Source organism: Hemicordylus capensis, chromosome 3 (assembly GCF_027244095.1).
Source record: "Hemicordylus capensis ecotype Gifberg chromosome 3, rHemCap1.1.pri, whole genome shotgun sequence".
NCBI classification, from domain to species: domain Eukaryota; kingdom Metazoa; phylum Chordata; class Lepidosauria; order Squamata; family Cordylidae; genus Hemicordylus; species Hemicordylus capensis.
The window spans coordinates 224212231-224234194 of NC_069659.1; the positions used below are offsets into that span (position 1 = coordinate 224212231).

At 42.4% G+C, this 21964-nt stretch overlaps 1 protein-coding gene across 1 annotated transcript in view; it reads left to right on the forward strand.

Moving 5' to 3' along the window:
- Window positions 1-11155: 11155 nt before the first annotated feature.
- Window positions 11156-21964, forward strand: part of PHYHIPL (phytanoyl-CoA 2-hydroxylase interacting protein like) — a 143722-nt gene continuing 132913 nt past the window's right edge. The window contains exons 1-2 of the mRNA XM_053312787.1: window positions 11156-11283; window positions 12696-12768. Coding sequence (XP_053168762.1) covers window positions 12765-12768 — 4 coding nt within the window. The 5' untranslated portion in view covers window positions 11156-11283; window positions 12696-12764. The remainder of the gene's footprint in view (window positions 11284-12695; window positions 12769-21964) is intronic.

The window sequence follows — 21964 nt, forward strand, 5'->3', positions numbered from 1 at the left end:
AACATGTGGTGGGGATCATACAGAAGAAGGTGCTCTCTAAGGTAGCCCAGACCTAAGCTGTTCAAGGCTTTAAAAGTGATAACCAGCACTTTGTATTTTGCCCGGAAACATATTGGCAGCCAGTGCACTCTTTTGAAACAGGCATAATATGGTCTCTCCAGTTACCCCACAGACCAATCTGGCTGCAACATTTTGAACTAACTGAAGTTTCTGAACTACGTATGAAGGCAGACCCACATAGAGTACATAGCAATAGTCAAGCCTGGAGGTTACCAGCTGATGCACCACTGTTTTGAGATTGTTCTCTTCAAGGAATGGACACAGCTGTCAAATCAGCCAAAGCTGATGGAAGGTGCTCCTGGCCATAGCCTCCACCTGAGATACCAGGGTAAGGCATGTATCCGAGAGCACCCCCTCTTCCTTCTGGGGGAGTGTAACCCCATGCAGCACAGGAAGACCTAACTCACCCCTCGAATACTAATCCCCCAAAGTATTAGCAAAGAGCAATCCAAGGGGAATCCAAAGTGAATATATCAATATAATTAGATTGTGAGATTGTATGGATAGTAAATAATATTACATAAATACATACAGACATATATCTTCCACATTGAAGACCACAGAAAAGAACTGAAAACTATATTTAGATAGATATAGATATAGATATAGATATAGATATAGATACACACACTGACGCTAGTCTGGATGGATGCGTTGCCCTCTGTGGTATTAGAGATTTAGGAGGGTTCCTTTTTTGGAGAGATTGTGTCCTTGTGGGAATGGCGATGTTGAAACAGTGGGTCATGTGCTTTTGTACTGCTCATTTTATCTTGATCTGCATCTTAGACTTATTACCCCTCTTGTTTTTAGATATCCAAATAATTCTGAGGAGTTTTATATAAACTTATTTATTTCTGATACATATACCGATGTCTTGCATCTGGTGGCCAAATTCTGTACAGCTGTGATTAAGACTCGCATACAGTGTGTTGGAGATGGTTAATACAGGCTCTAAATTCATTTTGTTTTTATTTTGTTATCTTATTCCATGTTATATTTTATGTAATAGTTCTTAATTGTATAGTGTGTGTGTGTGTGTGTGTGTGTGTGTGTGTGTGTACATGCAGTGGTATCAGTGTTCACTTTTGGGGTCTCTTGTGTCTGGATTTCATTTGTGTGCTGATCTTTGATCGTAATAAACAGAATTGGAAACTGAATTGAATATATATAAAAAATGTGTTTACATTTCACAAACGTCCGTATAAGGCATCCATTTAGCTTTTTACCAGTAATCAAGGTTTTTTTTGAAAGGGGAATGAAGACAATCTTATGGTGATCACACCAAAGGTAGTCTCCAAGGAGGACGGAATCAAGAATTTAATTGTAGCCAGACGTGTTTCAATGAATGACTAGTCTTCCTCCGTGCAATGGTTGGATACTTCCCTGCTCCTTTAGCAATTACTAAACATTTATGAAGGTAAATGTCTCTATCCTGAGACTCCTAGCCAGAAGGACTCCTCTTTCAGTAACTTTCACAATGCTTTCTATCCTCTGTTATCTCCTTGTAAGGAGAATGGAAGTATCCAACTATTGCCACCGAGGAAGACCAGTCTTGGCAGACAGAATGTAGCCGTTTCCCTTTTGGGGGTGTAGATGTAGCTCAATAGTAGTGCACATGCTTTGTAAAGCAAACTGTGCAAAGAGGCACCTTTTTAAAGTGGCAATTCTCTTTATTTAGCAGGTGGAGAAAAACTGGCCCTATCCATCCCTAGTTCAGCATCCCTCCAGTGTCTGTGCTGGTGTCTATCTTATGTTTCTTTTTAATATTGTGAGCCTTTTGGGGACAGGGAGCTATTTTATTTATTTATTTATTTATTTATTTATTTGTAAACCACTTTGGGAACTTTTGTTGAAAAGTGGTGTATAAATATTCATCTTTATCTTATTCATGCAGAAGATTGCAGGTTCAGTCCCTAGCTTCTCCAGGTCTAAAACCCTGTAGAGCTGCTGCCAGTCGATATATAAACAACATTCCTAGACGGACCATTGGTCTGGCTACTTTAAAAAAATAGTCAGTGCAGGAGAGGCTATTGTGAAATAAATGAATTGGTGCATCTCTGTGCAGAATGCAAGCCAGATGTCTTAAATCAAACTTATGAATCTGAGACTCCCACCACAAACCAAGCTGTGAAGAATTTTTTTTCTAAATTAAATTTTCTAAATTGTGCACTAGACCTTATTGAGATAACACAAAAAATAAATTGTCAGTATTCTACCTCTTGGGTGTTGTGTGGAAATGACTACATGGAAGGTACATTTCAGTACCGGGATATAGTTTCTTCCCTATCCATTCCTTGAATCCATTAGCAAAGCTCCCCTTGTGACTGAAATTTATTTCAGTTTTATAGGGAAAGTTGACATAAGTGAGCTACAGACAAAAACTGGGTCAGTGGAGTTGCCATGAAGTACCATCTATAAAACCCTTCATTTTATGGCAAAACTGCTGATTGAATTCTACATTTTTAGAGAGATTTTGATGCTGTACAATTTTTATATTAAATATTTTTTCTGTTGGAGCAAGAGTTTGTGAGATACACGTGAAAAACTATTTTTGGCCACCATTTTTTTGAGATGGCAACCAAAGCTCAACTTGCAATGTTTGCAGTGTTACTTACAATGTTGTCCTCGGCATTTGTACAAGTTTTCAAAACTTTTGAAATTTCCCCCATTATTAACCCTAAAATGACTGGGCTATATGTTAACACAGTGGCTTGGGAGCTGCTTCCCTAAGGCTTCCCCCCCATGTTATCTGTTGGTGGGGCCAATTATATGGTTTCTTCTGACATAAATGTTACCCAATGAACTCCTCATGACTTCATGGCTTCTGCGAGTGGTATGTTGTCTTTGGAAAACTTGGCACTGCAAACTCATTTGCTGAGTCTCAAAGAAGCCTTGATTATATGCAGCAGAACTATATGTAGTAGAATATTATTTATTTATTTAACATATTTTATACTGCCCAAAACTTACATCTCTTCCATTATCATTATGGAAACTGAAAACCTGCCTTGTTTGGCAAAAGATATTACTTCTAGCTGGCCGCCTGTGACAGCATGTCCTACGTGTTGAATGAGGCCGAGTTGCATGACCCAGAGCCATTGATACAACTCTGGCTTCTGTTCACCAAATGCTTGTCCTGCAAAGGCTAAGGCCTCCAGGGAACCTTCTGATTTCTTACCAAGAAAAGAGGAGTTCTGTGGGTCATTTACAGTGAGAAAAGGTCAAGGTATTCTTCAAGCAGTTCTGAGTAATTCAGCTAGAGGGTAGGAAGGCTGAGAAAGAAGCTCTGTTCATTCTGCATTAAGATTACACAGCCCTTGTTTTGAGGCTGTCAGGAGAAAAGGCATGTCTTTCCCTAAGAAAACCAGGAAAAGCAACATTAAAATATAGAAAACAATAGTAGGAATGTTACCATTCCCAGGATTGAATTGGAAACATTCCTTGCTCAACTTTAGTTGTTGATTACTTCCAACTTTGTGGCTATCACTGAAATGTTTATCTAAAGAGAAACATAATCAAATGTGGGGATTTCTTCTGAAGTAAAACATCTGAAGGAAGCCAAAAGGAACTCAATAAACCAGAGGAGCTTCACACACCCTTAATTTAAAGCTATGCACATTTCAAATTGCCCACTGATTAGCATTCAGCATTACTAAAACAAATCTGACTCACGACTAGAAATGGGCAACCTCAACCCCCATTCACTTCAAGTCGAATTCATAATTAAATGGATTAATTAAGAGGACATCCACTGAACATCCTCAATTAAGCTCTCTTTTTTTAAAAAAAACAAAACCCTATTAGTTTAAGGCAGTCAGGAGACATCCTGTTAATTAATCCATTTTTCAATAATTAATTGCATCCCAACCAAACCTTCTAGGGCTTATTGTACTTCTGATAGCATCACTGGAAATACAATGGGACCTAGAAGCCTCCCTGAATCCTATGTCCCTTCTGAACTGGATGGAGCTCTCCCTGGTGCCCAGCCCTTGTTACTGAAAACAGGTGGAGTCCAGAGAGATAGTCCCTTTTGTGATGGGAAGACCCAAGGCTTCAAGAAGGTCATGGAAAGAGGTGTGCTCTGTGTTGAAAAAAAACTGCTAGGGTTTCACTTGGACACACTGAACATGTGTGGCAGCATCCAGGGTCTTTATAAAGGCTGAGGCCTCCCTAACCTGGATGGGACCTACTCCATGGCTGCCCGCATCTCTGATAAGTAATGGGAAATACCAGAGTACCATCTCTGATAACAGAGTACCACCAGGACCCTCCAGGAAATGTCACTTCCAGCACAAACAATCAAGACTGTGATGAAGACAGGACCTTTTCAGCCCCATTTTGTAGTCTACAGCTTTGTTGCAGATTTGAAAATGGAGCTGAAAACAACCGAGTGTCCCAATCAGATGTGGACCCAAACTGGATGTCACCATCACCACTTACAAAAGCTTGAAAGTGGCCCAGTGGGGACCTTATTTTAAAATTGCCACATTTTTTTCTTGACAGACTTTATGCCTTTAAAAAGCTGCATGACACGCAGAAATTTAACAGGCACAGCTTTTCCCGGAATGAAGATGCAGTAATGGGGAAACTGCACTTATGGGCTGTCTGCATATAATGTTGAAAAGATATATCTTGCAGTGATAAAACAACAACAAACCTGCTGAGTGGAACTCTGCCTCTTGGCTGACTGAGTTACCCATTTGTCACCCCATTGGTCTAATAATATGCCAGTGTAATCTAAAAGTTTACACATCTTTGTTTCATTGAGTAACCAATACTTCTCTATCCCTAAGAAATGTCTTCTTTGAATCATTATAAATGAGGAAATGGATTTGTTTGGTTGAGCAGTGAGGGGCTTTGATGAACTGGTCAGCTCTGTGGGGGTGACAGCAGTGACAGCCCATGGTATTTTGCTGCCTGTAGCAGAGCAACAACAGTGCCTCCCCTCCCCTTTATCTCCCCCCCCACCGCCATTGGCTCCCTTCCTTCTTTCAAGTCTCTCTCCCGTTCTAATACAAAAGGAAGGAAGGGGATGGTGGAAAGCAGTGGTGCCATCTTGCCCGCCTTCCTCTGCAGGCCATCAATGGGGAACTTCAACACTACAGAGGCCATATTCTTTTACAGCTTCTTCTTACGTACCTGAAAGAGCTCTAGGGTCATTGCCAGGGTTTCCTAAGAAATAAGAGCTAAGCTGACCAAGACCTGGCTGGCTTACAGCTTAGAACAGCTGGGCTCACATTTCTGGTGTCAACGAGAAGCTCTCTCATGTTTGTGAAGTAGCCAAGCTGGCCTGAAGTGAAAGTACCAGAGAGGGTTGTAAGAATTATGTCCACTACACATACCTAGCCAGAGTTAGAAGCTGTGATCATGCAAATAGGGATGCAAGGAGGGAATTGCTGTTCAGGTTGTTGATGTATCTAAGTCTGTGCACTTAGATAACCTTGCTATGGTTTCCTGCCTTCCTCTTCCTAAGCTGATTGGGAATTTGGTTCAGTTTATACTTTTAACTGATTTTATAGTTAGAGTGCTTGGCATTTTCCGTAGGACTCAATAATCTCCTCTCGCTCCTTCTTTCAGTAGCTCTGTACTGGGTTTCTTCACCTGTTCTATGTGGCTTCTTTGGCTGAAAGGTCTCTTCATTGTTCACCTTGCTTTGGATTCTAGCAAATGTTCTGTGACAGTAGGTTTGAGTGCTTTAGCAATGATGGCCTTTCTGAGCTGGGTTTCAAGAGCTCTGGTTATAATAATGGATATTGTGGAGGTGCATAGAGGGGAGAACACACACACATACCCCTCTCTTATCAGAACCTTGAACCATGAGCCCTGCAGACCCAGAAGGCTCCTCAGCACTACTCATCACAGTGCAAGTATTTTCCTCTGGTTAAAAAAGGTTGCAGGTTTTCCTTCAAACTCAACCTATTATTTTCTTCTTTCTTGTGGTACATCTGCTGTCCAGGACTTTCTGGGAGCTCCGAGGATTGTCTGGGAGCATGCACCCAGATGGTTCACTGCTGCCTCAAGGAGTGTGGAGGCATGGAGGCCGGGATGCGTCATCCCAGCCCCTGGAAATCCCACAATGCACTGGGTGTGGGCACCCAGCAGTCTTTCAGCACTGGCTGCTTAGATAGCTCCCTTAACCCCATTGAGCTGACCGTCTGTCAGCGCTGGCGGCTTTCAGGATCTCCACAATGCATCACACACTCATGCAGTGTGTGAGATTTCTGGGGCTTGGGACAATGTGTCCCAGCCCTTGCACCTCTGTGCTCCCTGGGGCAGCGGCGGACCATCTATCCGCATGTTCTCCACACCCAGACCTCAGAGATCATCTGCAGGGAAGGTGGGCTACTGCAGCCTTCCCTGCTGCCCTCCCACTGCCCTGCCCGCCCAAGTGAGAACGGCCTCAATATGGAGAAGTGTCTGGATAATTGCAAAGCATCTCACCATGCTGCAGGTAGCAATCCAGCAGGAAAGTATATGTGGAACTTGGAACTACTGGATGAAACTTTATAGATCTATGTGAGTGAGTGATTGTTCCAAGCTATCCAAAGATGACTTTTCAAGGCACCGGCTTTGAAATATGAGCTTGTTCTTCACCTGGCGATATATCCCCCTGAAGCACTTCAGCTGGAGCTTCTGGGGCTGCCAGTGTGAGTGTGGCATCATCAATCTGTTTAGACAGTAGAGCAGGCTAGAAGAGCACTTGGCCCTTGGACTTTGAGATGAAAGACTATGTACAGCTCCCCAGGAGTCTCTTCTAAACAACAAGGAGTGACTAGGTCTCAGCAGAGCAACATCGATCCCTATTCTCTAGAGAAAAATTGCTTCAATAAAAACCTTCCTCTGAAAGGAGGAGACAACTGCTGGGGGAAATAGCAGAATTTCAGATTTTGCTCATTTCCACACAACACAGAGCTCCAAAGCTTTGTTCTCAGAAATCTGTTAAAATGGTGAAGCAATGACCACTGGCTTTCCACAAATAGATGTTTCCAGATCATGAGGTTGTAGAAGTGTTGGTATGACTACCAATATGACTATGAATATTTATATACCACTTTTCAACCAAAGTTCTCAAAGCGGTTTACATAGAGAAATACATCATAAATAAATCAGATGGTTCCATCCCCAAAGGGCTCACAGTCTAAAAGACTGTGATTGTGTAGTGTGGTAGCAATTGGGTAGCTGTATTTTTAATGGTAAAGGTAAAGTGTGCCATCAAGTCGATTTCAATTCCTGGCACCCACAGAGCCTGGTGGTTTTCTTTGGTAGGAGGGGCTTACTGTTGCCTCCACCCATGCAGTATGAGATTATGCCTTTCAGCATCTTCCTATATCGCTGCTGCCCAATATAGGTGTTTCCCCTAGTCTGGGAAACATACCAGTGGGGATTCGAACCGGCAACCTTCTGCTTATTAGTCAAGCATTTCCCTGCTACGCCATTAGGTGGATACTTGGAGCCTATTCAGAAGCTTTTCTTTATGCCTGTGAAGTAGGTACTGTTTATACAAAGAGGTCAGATGTGGAGTATGTATGATCAAACAATAATTATCCTGTGCAAACCAGTGGTGTGCAAAATTAACTCAGTGTTTGCACGTTCTTACCAGTTTGCTTCTCCAGCTATAGCAGCTAGCTTGGACTCGTGGTGCTGTGGTGGAGCTTGGCCCATCTAACTGTTGTTTGTATTAGCTCGAGGAATGAATGCTAATGTGCCTGTCACTATAATTAACTTTGGAGTGATTCTAGCTGCAGGGCCTGAAGCCAAGATTTGGCATGAGCAGTTGAAAACTCAGCTCAAGGTTAGAGCTGTAGGCATTTCCAGATGAGCAAGGGCATCTGAAGAAAAGGGAAACTTCATCGTCCCACATGGAAGTCATGTCATATGGACATAACAACACCTATTATTGTCTGACCTCAAGGACACTGAAAAGGTTGGTGGTCGAGTGGTCATGATTACAGGATGTGGTGGTCTTAAACTTAAAAGGCTTTTTAAAAGGATCGGGAACTTTTATGGAGGAAAGGGCTATTAGCCATGGTAGTTCAATGGAACCCCCAAATTCAGTGGCAGTATACCTGTATCATATATAGAGGACAAACACCAGGATGGCTATCATTATAATGTCCTACTTCTGAAATTCTGCAGACACCTGTCTGGCTGTTAATGAAAACAGAATATTATTCTTGATCTGATCTAGCAAATCAAGACAATTCTTTGGGCATTATTTCTCAGCTTAACCTACCTCTCAGAATTGCTGTGAAGGGCAGATGGGAAGTCTCCATATTTGCCTCTCTGGTGCAGCACGGGACAGAAGCATGATCTCATTTCATAGATTCCAGTGGAAGACACTGAGGACTGAGCCAGCCTCTCTGCCCTTCACTGGCAGTTCCCTACCATGGTTCCATTTCTTGGTACAGTCCCAACATTAATGGGAGATCTAGAAAGAATTTCAAGGTAGCAGGGCCAGGGAAGGCCTCACTGACTGAGCCTTTGGAGAGCTGCTGCCAGTTAAAGTAGGCAGTACTTGGTACAAGGTGATTTCATATGTTGAGCTTGTGGAATTGCAAGGATGGGGCTGAAGTTCAGTGGCAGAGCAGCTGCTTTGCATGCCGAAGGCCCAATGTCCAATCCCGGCATCTCCAGGTAGGGTTGGGAAAAGACCCCTTTCCCTAGACAGCCACTGCAGACACTATTAGGCTAGAAGGACCAGTAGCCTGACTCAATATACGGCAGCTTCGTAGGTTCAAGGATATGCTAGCAAATCTCCGCAAGCATCATAACCATTAGATATACTGTAGTGTATAACAGTTAGGAGACTTGTTTGCACAGCACAGCTGAGATGTGAAATAACTCAGACCTTTCAACGTTGTCATTAGGAGTGTGGCTTGTCCTTGCTGTTAGAGCATGCTTGCCTGTCAGGGCCAATTGCTTGTTCTCTGCGGCCATTGTGTTCTTTGCTGTTCCTGATGCTCTAGTCATTAATTATGCATGGTACCTATCGCTAAAAAGCAGAAGAGCCCACAGAATACATATTGAGCATGTGAATTGTCGTGTGTGTGTGTGTGTGTTTAAAACCCAAACCCTATTTAGCAATGCTCTTCTTTTTTCCCCCTACTGTCTCAATCCTTGGCAAGCAGCTGCTGAAAACAAGCCAGCCAGAGGAATCCTTTCATAAAGGCTCCTTCTTTCACAGTTGTTGAAGGCACTTTTGTTTCGTAAGGGTTTTTAAAATTCTGCTCTACTTGTGAAACTATCATGGTTTTTAACATTTAGGATTGAGTTCTTATATTTTTGCAGTTTGTTTTGTTTTTGTTTTGTTGTTTTTCGTTATATTCTTGTTGGCTGCCTTGTGCTCGTTTTTTAACAGAGAAAGGCAAAGTAAATTAAAAAATGACCTCTCTTTTACCCATGAGAAGGACACTAGTTCAGTGCTCGTATAATATCTAGAACTTCATGTAAGCCAGGATTCATTCATCCACCCTGGAGGAACATGTTAAATCACAAAGGTGCATCTAGACATGTGCAGAGTGTGTTTCATCACTGAAGCAACCACAGCAGTCCTCCACATACCTAGGATGAGGGGGAAATGCCCCAGCACCCCTTAATTAAGTCCTAGGTTGAATTATAGGGCTGAAAATGACCACCATTTCAAGAACAGCTTAGACTGAGACCTCTTTTCAGTACTGGGATGGATGACTATTAATCAAACTCTGTAATTTTTCAGTACGTAAATATCTTTTTTTGTTATTCTAGTGGACTTTTCTGGTAATCTAGAAGTTTCAACATAAAGCAAGTAGGTCAGACAGACAAACCCTCATACCCACATTGGATAGTGAAAGTCCAAGAATTTCCTACAGAAGAATAATCTGTTGGACAAGCCAGTGTTTATTCTCATGCAGTTCAATGTGTACAGTGGCACAGAGAGTCAGCTGAGCATGTGTGCCAAAGAACTATAACAAAGGTCCTTTAATCTTCATGACATTAATGAAGAAAGCATCATAGCTGGGAGATGTGAAAGAGGGGTTATAGCCTAGGGAAAGAGTCAACACTCGTTCTAGTAACTGTGTATGAGAATTTATATTCAAGAGATGAACTTGAAGAGCTAGCAAGAAGAGTCTCTCTCTCTCTCTCTCATAGATAGATAGATACAGTGTGTATGTGTGTGTGTACACACACACACACACGGTTTATACGGCAGTTCCCAGCAATCTGTCATATTCAACAATACTCAATCACACTCTAAAGAGTCCAAGAGACAGAATCCAGGATGGGTAGGCTTGATCTTGATAGCTGTTTAACTGGCCAGGGGCCAATTTAGCCCTCATCCCACCAGTGTCTCTGAGTGCACCACTTTATTTTCTCCCACAAATGAATAGCTGCCATTCATTTCTATGGAGAAAGTAAATCATTGCACTTGGGTACACTTTCAGAGAACACCTGATCCTGGTTGCTTGCCCTCATTGACAGGGATCCTATGCGGGGCTGGGGGGGGGGGGCGGAATTTGTCTCCTGTATGGGCATTGCATATACTAGCGATGCAGACAGAGAGAACATTTGTGGAGCAACTCCTAACTTAAAAATTCTGGCAAGGGGAGAAAAGATATTTGGGAGGGAAATATGGGTTTTTAGGTTTGGCAGGAGGGATTCAGTAAAATGAGGAGGGGACTTCTCAAATGCTTAGGGGAGGAGCTGCACCCCTGGCACCTACACACACACACACACACACACACACACGGTCGTGTCCCCCACAATATTGTATCCCCACAGGACACAAGGCTTTTCCATGTACACACACCTCATAATGATTGGCATTTTTGCTAGTTGAATCTTCTTTATACCTTGGTTTTATTTAATGTCTTTTTAAAATTGATTGTAAGCCACCTCATAGACTTTTGGGGTCAAAAGGCAGGATCAAAACTGTAATTAAATTAAATTAAGAGTTTAACTCATTTGACCTTTCATGCCATGGTGACTCCTTCAGCTGTCCTGCAAGTGTCTCTCTTAAGCAAGGTCTGCCTTTTGGCCTTGTTGGCTTCCCGTGATGAGCACCAACCAGGCTTTTTCATCATCTTAGCTCCACCCCTGCCTCCCCCCACTTCAAGAGGGAGGCAACTGGGACATAGAGAGTTTAGCAGTTAACAAGAGATACAGAGCTGTGGGAGGAGGAATCATCTTTGGGAGCAAGAAGAGTGGTTATTAAACAGGACCAGACAGCTACTGTTCAGCCAAATTGTAAGTTGTTATGGTTGGGGAGAACAAGGAGGAGTGAGGGAAGGGAAGGGAAGAGAAGAGAAGAGAGAACTGGGGATGGAAGAGGGAAAATTATACATAGACCTGGGGAAGCTAAAATGGAGATACTAAACAGGGACAGGGTACAGACAGAAGGAAAGCTTGAGAAGCAGCTCCTTGCTTACTTTTTTTTTTTTTTTTGGAGTGGGGAGAGGAAAGACACTTTTGTGGGGGGATATGTTTTGGGGGTTGAAGATATGGATTCTTAGGTCTGGAAACAGGGAACAGTAAAACGCTTGCGGGGGCGGGGGGGGTCTGCACCCCTGAATAGTGACCTGAGGAATGCAGGAAGTAACAGATTATGAGGTTATTCACACAATCAAAAGCTGCATTCTCAGGTTTGGGAGTTGTGTGTGCTCCCAGTTTTCAGTTGTGTGGAAGCAAGGTAAGAGGAAAACCTGGTTAGCTTTTCCTCCTACCTTGCTTCCTCGCAATTACACATTTTCCTCTTACCTTGCTTCCATGCAACTGAAAACTGAGAGCTCCCAAACCCGGGTAGAACACACTTTTTGATTGTGTTCCTCTGTGTTAATGTAGCTTGATCTTATGTGTGTTTTGTTTTGCAAGTAAAACCCACAGTGTTCAATGGGATTTAATCCCAGTCAAGTGAGCATAAGGGATTGCAGCCTAAACAGAAGCAAATAAAGGACAAAGCGTTCCTGGGGAAGAAAACTTTCTCAATGTGCAGAAAAATAACAAGTGATGTATCAGCATGAAGAACTGGGGAGCTTGCTGGGGATAGTGGGAGTTGGAGTCCACCAGCATCTGGGGACCTAAGGTTGGGAATCAGGGATGTGCAGAACGTCCCAAGGTTAGGGCTTTCTGACTTGGGATGGGCTGTTTCAAGCATTCTAAGCTCAGAACAGAACCCCCTTTAAAAAGGGGTCCTGTTTTGAGCTTGGAACGGAATGACCTTGTTTCAGCTGGAACATCCCAACTCTGTTGAATCCAAAATCCATTTTGGATATTTGAATCCAAAATGGCATTCTTCTGGCCGCCACATGTGTGTTTTGAGCATTTGGCTTTTGTTCGGAGTTCATTCTGGACCTGGAACATAACATGAAATGCGTTCTGTGCACACGGAAGGAATTGGAATCCCTTCTTCCAGTTATATGCATGAAAGTCACCTGCATTTTTTCCTCTGGCCATTTTACATCTTTGTAAGGCAATGTTAGCTGGAATATCCAGTTACATAAACAACACTGATGTTAATTGAAAATAACAATTACACATTCTTTCTGACCTTCACTCCATAAAGAGCCTCACTCAATAATGGGAATGCTTCAGCTTGAATGTGTACCTTTAAAACAGCATGCAGAGTCAAATACTTTTCTTTCTCTCATAAAAATCAACAGGAGGGATATTCTCTGAGTCTGTTCATCAACTTCTCCAGCTGCTTGCAGAGAGAGAGCTGTTTCCATGGAATGAGTAAGTTTTATTGGGTTTTGAATTGTGTATGTGTTACATAGAAAGAAACAGTGCTCTCTCTTTATTGCAGCCTTCAATAAAGACTGTTCTTGAGGTTCTTGAGCTCTTGCTTTTGTACCATTTCAGACTTCATGTGGGGATTAATGTAAGGATAATTCCTCCATATCAAAAATTCCCTCCACATAAAAAAGCAGATATTCGGAGGAAGAGCTTTAGCCTACCTTTCTCCCTCTCAGATTAGCATTCCATAAGGATATTCACACAAGGAGCCTAGCCTGGGTTAGGGCAGCCCAGCCTGGGTTAGGCTGCTCATCTGCAGTGCAGAGACAGGGGCTGATCCCAGCACTGCCCGCCCACGTAACCCTACTTTTGACCCCCACCTTTCGACAGGGTTAAGAGCCTAAGTGCGCCCTTAACCCCAGCACTGGGGTCATGTGGGTGCTCAGGCTGTGTGCAGCCCAAGCACACACAGATGCCTAGAGTGCCCGACTCCACCGCTGCATGGTGCATTGTAGGATATCAGGAGGCCAGGATGAATTGTCCCAGCTTCCAGAGATCCGTGCTGCTCCAAGGAGCTTGGATCATGTGGGAATGTGATCCACGCTTCCCACCATCAAGGAAGGATTGTATGGGGGGAAGATTAAGTTCGGCTCAGCCTTCTCCCCCGCCCGCCCACCTGGCAGTCGTGTGCATAGCCTTCATGTGTGAGGATTTTATTTATTTATTTTTACTGAAGGAGCATTCAGTCGTGTGAGCCCCCTCTTGCAGCCTGAAGTGATACAGCCTAGATACAGATTTACCACCTCACTGAGAACTAGGCCTTGGTTGTGATATAGGCCCAAACATTGTTTTAGCTTAAATATATAAGGATTCATATCACTGGGTCCAATCAAACATTGACATAATGATGTATGTTCAAGACCACGCTTTCTTTAAAGAGCCTGGGCCTCGAAGTTCGAACTAGCAACAGCCCTGTAAGGCAGGCCAGATGGGAAGTGGGATGGGTTGAGATAACAGTGACTTGCCTTTGAGAATACAGTGCAGTCACGACCGAGGTGAGATTTGAGCCAGGGACGTCCATATTTGGAGCTTGCACTCATAGCCCTTATGCTACACCAGCTCTAAGAAATTATACTATTGATGTGAATTCCGGTTCGTCCTGGGTCTGCCTTTTGCCAATCAAACAGACTCAGTGGGAATCAATTAGAGGCATTTTATTGCACTGCAGTTGCAACAGGTAATCAGAGGGCTTTACGCTCTCTAACTGATTACAAATTGGTTATAGGTGCATCTTACATTTATACAAACAATCTGAATGATGCTGATACCCTAGACATAGTATACGTGGCAACAAAATGGTGGACTAAGTATCTAGTACGCATGCGAATGATTCATTGTTCATCTGGTGATCACTCCTTATTTGGTTACATCCTGTTTTCTTAACTGTCAGCAAAGAACAGTGAGAATCCTGTGAGAACCAAGTTTCCTTAGATACAATTTAGTGGAGAGAGATAATGATGTTGATCATGTGAGGCAGTAATGTCCCTGAGCTCAGCCGGGGTTACTTTGAGTTAGAATGTGGTATTCTGGGCAAACATGGAGTTTCTTTGGTTTTCTAAACACATCACTATTACACTTAGGGTTGCCATATTCTGGCTTTCCAAATCCAGGTGCCTAATTTGCATATTATGTAAATTGGCTTGAAAATAATTGTTGAGCAGAATAGTGACTGCACATTTTGCTCCATAATTCCACGTCTACAAGGACTAGAGTTTAGCTTTTTTTTAAAAGAAGAAGAAATCAAATCTGGGCGAATCTGGGTAGGCTAAGTAATCTGGGTGAGATGCTTAAAATCTGTATGAAACCCAAAATTCTGGGGGCATGGCAACTCTAATTACACTGAAGTATTTCAAAGAGCTTTTATTTCCTGTAGTCAAATCCTGGGTGGCCACAGATGTGTTACAACATTAAAATGGACTAACATTCATGAAATAATTGTAATATGGAACATTCACAATCTTTTGCTATATTATTAACTCAAGTACAGTACCTTTCATTTTCTGTGTTTGAAATGCATGTATATAAAGGACGAACTCCCAGAGATTAATGTGGGTCAGCATGTGAACATTTAAATGACTGCATTTAGTTGCCCATAGGGCTTTTACTAACATTGCTCATTTTTGACTGATAGCATCCAGTAGCTTGACTAACAGTTGGGCTGGTTGCTGACTACAGGGTAAATCAGACATATGAGAGACTATGGGCACCTTGAGTTACGGTCAGTAGTCACCGTGTTGAATCTGAACCTGTTGGAATAAATTGGGTCTAGACAGGCTTTGATCCAGACACCCCTGCTTAATAGGTCTGTGGATCATTGCAATAATTCTTGAACACAGATTGCATATTTGAGCCAGCGTGGTGTAGTGGTTAGAGTGCTGGACTAGGACCGTGGAGACCCGAGTTCAAATCCCCATTCAGCCATGATACTAGCTGGGTGAGTCTGGGCCAGTCACTTCTCTCTCAGCCTAACCTACTTCACAGGGTTGTTGTGAGGAGAAACTTAAGTATGTAGTACATCATTCTGGGCTCCTTGGAGGAAGAGCGGGATATAATGTTAATAATAATAATAATAATAATAATAATAATAATAGCCTGGAAATGGTAACTGAAGGCTATGTTCTACAGATGTGGAATCTGATAACCACATCTGACCTAGCTCCTGCCAACTCAGGAAGAACCTAGGGTCTCTCCTGCAAGGAGCAGTGGCAAGCAGAGTCTCCTTGTTGACCAGACAGCAAGCTTGACCTAGAAGCTTTTAATAGGGACTCTTGCCTTATCATGTGATTTAAACAAGTGTACTCCTCCTGTCTCAGAATATCAGCTCAGGTACCCCATATAAGCAGCCAATCCTCCAGATATAATTATCTCAGCTTTTCAAATTACCAAAGGCCAACTGCATACCTTACACATTTGCCTGCACCCAGGCGGAGAAGAGTCTTCTCTCAGGCCCGTTTTCATGTCCTCCCTTCAGCTGTGTTGGAGGGCAGATTTCGAGGGATCCCCTTGGAGGAACGTTTGTGCCCATGTGGAGCTGCTGAGGTGGAAACATGAACACATACTTTGTTTAACTGCCCTTTCTATGATATTGCCTGTTCCATTCAGATCGCCCCCTATCAAAAGAAACTGTAAACTGGTTTTTAAATTTTTACTTACATTATTGTATTGTATTGTACTGTATTGTTCTTTGCTGTAGTGTTTATTTGGTCATTGATGGTAAATAAATGAGTTCTGTTCAGTTCAGCAGCCAAGAATTGTGACACACACACATGTACATCCCTGAAGTAAATTTTGACAAAGCTGGCGGGAAATAAATACAAGCTAAGTGAATCTGCCCTGGAATCAGGCAAAAAAGAGAAACACCAAACTCCTAGCTGTGCACAGAGGCTTCCTTCCTTCTCCTGTCCGCTGGAGCCGCATGGTCAGGGCTCCACAGCATACTCCACAGACTTGGCCCTCTCTCTCCCGCCTCCTCTCCGTGTGACTGGCTAGGTCCTCAGGCTCAACCCACCCCTCCCTCAGCCTGAGTGCTCTTGCTGCTGAGCCTGTCAGTGACAACACTGAGCATCAGCCAGTATTTCCTTCAGTGCCGAGCCTGTCAGGCTGAGGGAGGGGCGGGCTGAGTCTGAGCACCTACCCAGCCAGTCACCTGGAGGGGAGGGGAGGATGCTGCCTGACACTCCTTTCCCTCTCCTCTTGCAGAGAGAGAGTAATCAATGTAACATGCAAGTGAATTGAGGGCTGGAGGTAAGTGGGAAGATTCTTTGCACCCCATATACCCACTGTGAGGCTTCAGCATATCCCCAGAGGTTCAAGTACCCCAGCTGAAAACCCCTCCTCTAATCGAGTGCTGCTCAAGAGGTGTCTTTGCTGGTTTAACAGGTTGTCTTCTTCAGCAGTTGTCTTCTTCAGCTGGAGGTTAGAAGTGACACAGGAGTGTGAATGCACACTGTAGGACCCAGCTTCAGGACTTGCAGCAGCAGAATTGAGTCCTGACCCCACAAATTCCTTTATATCGACAAGGTTAAAGATACCACGAGTAACATGTTCTTACTAAGGAGTATTTACTCCTTACTTTAACATGAGAAAAGCAATTCTTGAAAAGTATTTCTCTTGTTGTGTGTTTTCACAAACTTGATACGAGAATTTGTTTTTTGCTTTTTTCTGTATATTAAAAAATCATTTCTATTTGTGTTTGGAACTTGCATGTTCAGAGGCAGTACATCTCTGAATACTAATTTCTGAGGGACAAACAGGAGAGGTTTTTGTGTCCTGCTTATGGGCTTCCCGGAGGCATGTGGCTGAACATCTGCTTGAAATGAGATGCTGGGTCAGATGGTCTGATATAGCGTGGCTCTTCTTATATTCTCAGAGCCCTTGCTCATGGCTTTGCTGATAATTTTCCATCGGCTTGGTTTAATAATTATTAAAATGTACATTAAGTGCTTCTGGTTTTATCCCCCCACCCCCGCAAAAGCATATTTTTCATGCATCTTGAAATCAAGATATAAAATTAATTACAGGCTTGGCAAACAAAGTCAAATGCTCCCTTCTAATAAGGGGAACAGTTTATTAGGAATCTTACCTGTGTAAGTCACATTAATACAAATGGGAGTTGCACCAGAATGCAACTGTTGATCTCCCATTATACATTTAAATTGAGCTTGTACAGAGGAATAAGATAAATTGTGCCCAACTCCTTTTCACTGTGTTAATGTTTTCAGGCTTGCAGCCTTCTGTTAAATAAGCCTCAGTACCTTTGAACAGCATTGTAAAGTTTGTAACTCATTTCTTTAATTGACCGTGTACACATTTTTTGCCTGCCTTTTGAACTACTTCTCCCTCCAAGTGATAATGGCTTTGATAGGGTTTCAGAGATTGGTGCCAATAGAAATACCTATGGCTGCACTGGGAACTAGCTAAAAGTATCGTTACATTTGGTTGATCACTCAGTAATATGCATTTGTGTTAGGAACACTGCAAATTACTAGTTTGGGAAGGAGTAATAATGAAGGGGAAGTGAAAATACATTATACTTGCATTGCATTGTTTGTATTTTTGAGAACTTTCTCATTCAGGCTATTTGTTGGTTTTTTGTTTGTTGTGATCATCATCATCATCATCCCCCAGTGAGGCACTACCTTGGCGTGGTTTTGGGTCTTGTGTGCTCTGATGAAGGTGAGAGCTATACCAGAGGTCCAACCATACTGGACAGGTCTCACCAGAGCTGTCAGACAAAGAGTGCCTCTCCCATCAACAATATGGTGAGACGTAACTTTAATAAATCTATACCGGATCGGTCATCGCCCGGGTCAACAAGGACCGCGCCAGGTGCTGGAGTCCCTGGACATCTGGTGGCAAGTGGGCAACAGGACTCAGGATCTTCAGTTGAGCAACCAGGGCTGGAGACAGCAAAGTTACTGGAAGAAACGTTGCTTAACCGAAAAAAATATACGAAAAATGCCAACAAGGAAATAATGATCTGCTATTACAAGTCTAGTCCAACTAGAAGAGGTTATTTTAAAAGAATGTACCAAATTTGGAAAGAGAAGCATCCAGACACAGAAATAACAGAACAAAGGCTAGCAGACCAGAGAAGATTCATAATAAGAAATTAAGTATTCACAGGAGTTGAGCTGGAAGAACTGCAAAGAGCAACACAGGCTCAAGATATGGAAGAAGAATTACCACCAATTGAAGAAGTTGCTCAGGCGCAGGTGGAGGAGGTGTTGGAAATCGATGATGCCACTGTTGCTGAACTGTTTCAAAATCAAAACCAGGCAACCTCCCCTTTGCCTTCATCTCAAAAACCCGAATGCCGTTTAACAGAAAAGCAACAAGAACTAAAGCAAAAAATAACTGAGCACATGAACCAAACAACCACCAGGGTTCGACTTCCAGCTCTAAAAACAGTTGCCAAAAAACAACTTGCTCAGGCATTAAAAGATGTCAATGCTGCACTTGCAGAAATAACAACCAATAATTTGCAAGAAACAAACCAACTAATATACAGTGCAGCAACAATAACAACACAAGAGCTCGGATATAAGATCAGTGGACCTGTCAAAAAAGAAAGCAGTACATCACCTAAATGGAAGATTAGATTAGAAAATAAAATCTCCAGGCTTAGATCAGATGCTAGTAAATTGAAAGATATGAAAGACAAGAAGCTGAAGAATGAAAACACCAAACAGTATCTGATCCAAAAATACCACCTAGATTCAAGGAGAATTAGAGAAGTCCTGGAAATAATAAAGCAGCAAATAACAGCAGTGTCAAAGAAGAGTAGCAGATATGAAGCCAGAATTACACAACACAGGCAGAATCTCCAATTCCAGTCGAATCAGAGATGTTTCTACCAAAGCATAGAAGGAGAAACTGCAAGAAACGTAGAAACACCAAATAAAGAAGAAACAGTGCAATTCTGGGGGAAATTATGGGACAATCCAATAGATTATAATAAAAAAGCAGGCTGGATGAAAGAGGTCAAAAAATGTAAGCAACAAATGCAAGATCTAATAATAAAACGAGAATTAATAAGTGAAAGAGCAAAGAAAATTAAAAATTGGACTGCGCCAGGCGACGATGAACTGCATGGCTTTTGGCTTAAACACCAAAAAGCAATGAGCATGTGGAGTACACAGTTAAAAATCAATGGTGATGCACTTGGACAGGTTAGCATTAGAAGAGGCATTTTCCAAGGGGACTCACTATCCCCTCTATTGTTTGTAATCACCATGACCCCACTTTCACAAATACTAAACAAAACAGGCCTCGGATACCAAACATCTAAAACATCAAGTAAAATCAACCATCTGCTGTACATGGACGATCTGAAGTTGTATGGAAAGTCCCAGTCAGAAATCGAATCACTGCTAAACACTGTCCGTATATTCAGTAGCGATATAGCAATGGAGTTTGGACTAGACAAGTGTGCTGCATTAATAATGAAAAGAGGGAAAATAACAAAAACAGAAGGAATAGAACTGCCCAATGGAAGCAAGATCAAGAACCTGGAAGAGAAAGAACGTTACAAATACTTGGGCATTCTCCAGGCTGATAACATCTCACACACTGAAGTTAAAAGAAAAATTGGAAGTGAATACATCAGGAGAGTTAGAAAAATCCTAAAGTCCAAACTCAATGGCGGGAACACCATACAAGCCATAAACACCTGAGCTATACCTGTTATCAGATACACTGCAGGAATAATAGACTGGACCCAGGCAGAGCTAGAGACGCTAGATCGTAAGACCAGGAAAATCATGACCATCAATCATGCTCTGCACCCCCGCAGTGATGTAGATAGGCTCTACCTCCCTCGCAGCTCAGGTGGAAGAGGACTGCTGCAAGTCCATCAAACAGTAGAGGAAGAGAAAAGAGGCCTTGAAGAATATATCAAGGACAGTGAAGAAGATGCACTTCAAATGGTCAAGAACAAGAAACTATTCAACACCAATGAAAGAAAGCAGGCCTACAAGAAAGAACAAGTCAAGAACCGAGCAGAAAAATGGAGGAATAAGCCCCTGCATGGTCAATATTTGCACAATATAAGTGGAAAATCAGACATCACCAAGACCTGGCAATGGCTTAAGAATGGCAACTTGAAGAAAGAAACAGAGGGTTTAATACTGGCTGCACAAGAACAGGCACTAAGAACAAATGCAATAAGAGCAAAAGTCGAAAAATCCACAACAAACAGCAAGTGCCGCCTTTGTAAAGAAGCAGATGAAACAGTGGACCACCTGATCAGCTGTTGTAAGAAGATCGCACAGACTGACTACAAAGAAAGGCATGACAAGGTAGCAGGGATGATACACTGGAACATCTGCAAAAAATACAAGCTACCTGTAGCCAAACATTGGTGGGACCATCAAATTGAAAAAGTTGAAGAAAATGAAGATGTAAAAATATTATGGGACTTCCGACTACAAACAGACAAACATCTGCCACGCAATACACCAGATATAACTGTAGTCGAGAAGAAAGAAAAACAAGTCAAAATAATTGACATAGCAATACCAGGGGATAGCAGACTAGAAGAAAAAGAAATAGAAAAAATCACCAAATACAAAGATCTACAAATTGAAATTGAAAGGCTGTGGCAGAAAAAGACAAAAATAATCCCAGTGGTAATTGGCGCCCTGGGTGCAGTCCCAAAAGACCTTGAAAAGCACCTCAACACCATAGGGGCCACAGAAATCACCATCAGCCAATTACAAAGAGCAACTTTACTGGGAACAGCCTATATTTTGCGACCATATCTATAATAACCAACAGTATTGATGATAAAATTCTGGCATCCCAGGTCCTTGGGAAGGACTCGATGTCTGGATAAAACAAACCAGTCAATAACACCTGTCTGACTGTGTAAACAAGAAATAATAATAATAAATAAATGCAGACTAGTTTATATAGGTCTCCCAGCAGGCTTCCATTCAGGCACTTATCAGGGCCACATCCACTTTGGGAAGAACTACATGTTGCCCTTGAGATGAGACTGCTGTTGAAAATGGAATCTGTGTATTGCGTTCTCCTGTTACTTTCCTATAACATTTATGCACCCTTGGGTGCTTTCCAGATTAGACCTTGCAACGGGGTCACGGCATATCTCCAAAGTGTGCTTCCTCACTTCCTGTCTCATGACACCGCAGTCCTTATGCTGACAGCAAGGTGCCATTCTCATTTCTGATGCCTTGTTTCAGATTTAATCGCTATGATTTATTGCTTTAACGTTGTATGTCCGGCGTAAAAAGGTTGCTGTATTTTCCGGTTGTTAGTTTTTGCGAGACTGCTCCCCCTGCTGAGTGCTTTGCTATTTATGTTTTGAATGCAATTTGCCTGAGCCAAAGCATTTTGCTGCTGTTGAGCACCTTGCTCATGTGTCATCAGATTGTGTCATCAGACTGAGTGTTATCCTGCCAGCACCTAGCCAGAAGTGTAGGGTAGGGAAATTTACAATATAATGTTGTTATGAAATGGGTAAGTGTGTCTAAATGTTATAGAGGACAGGATGGAAAATTTGACAAGGGGATGCTTTTGTGTTAGCAGTCATGTGTTGAGTGTAATTATAGTTCCACTCTTGGCTTCAACAATATTATAGCTGGAGGTGAAACAATATTATTGTTGTGGTTATCAT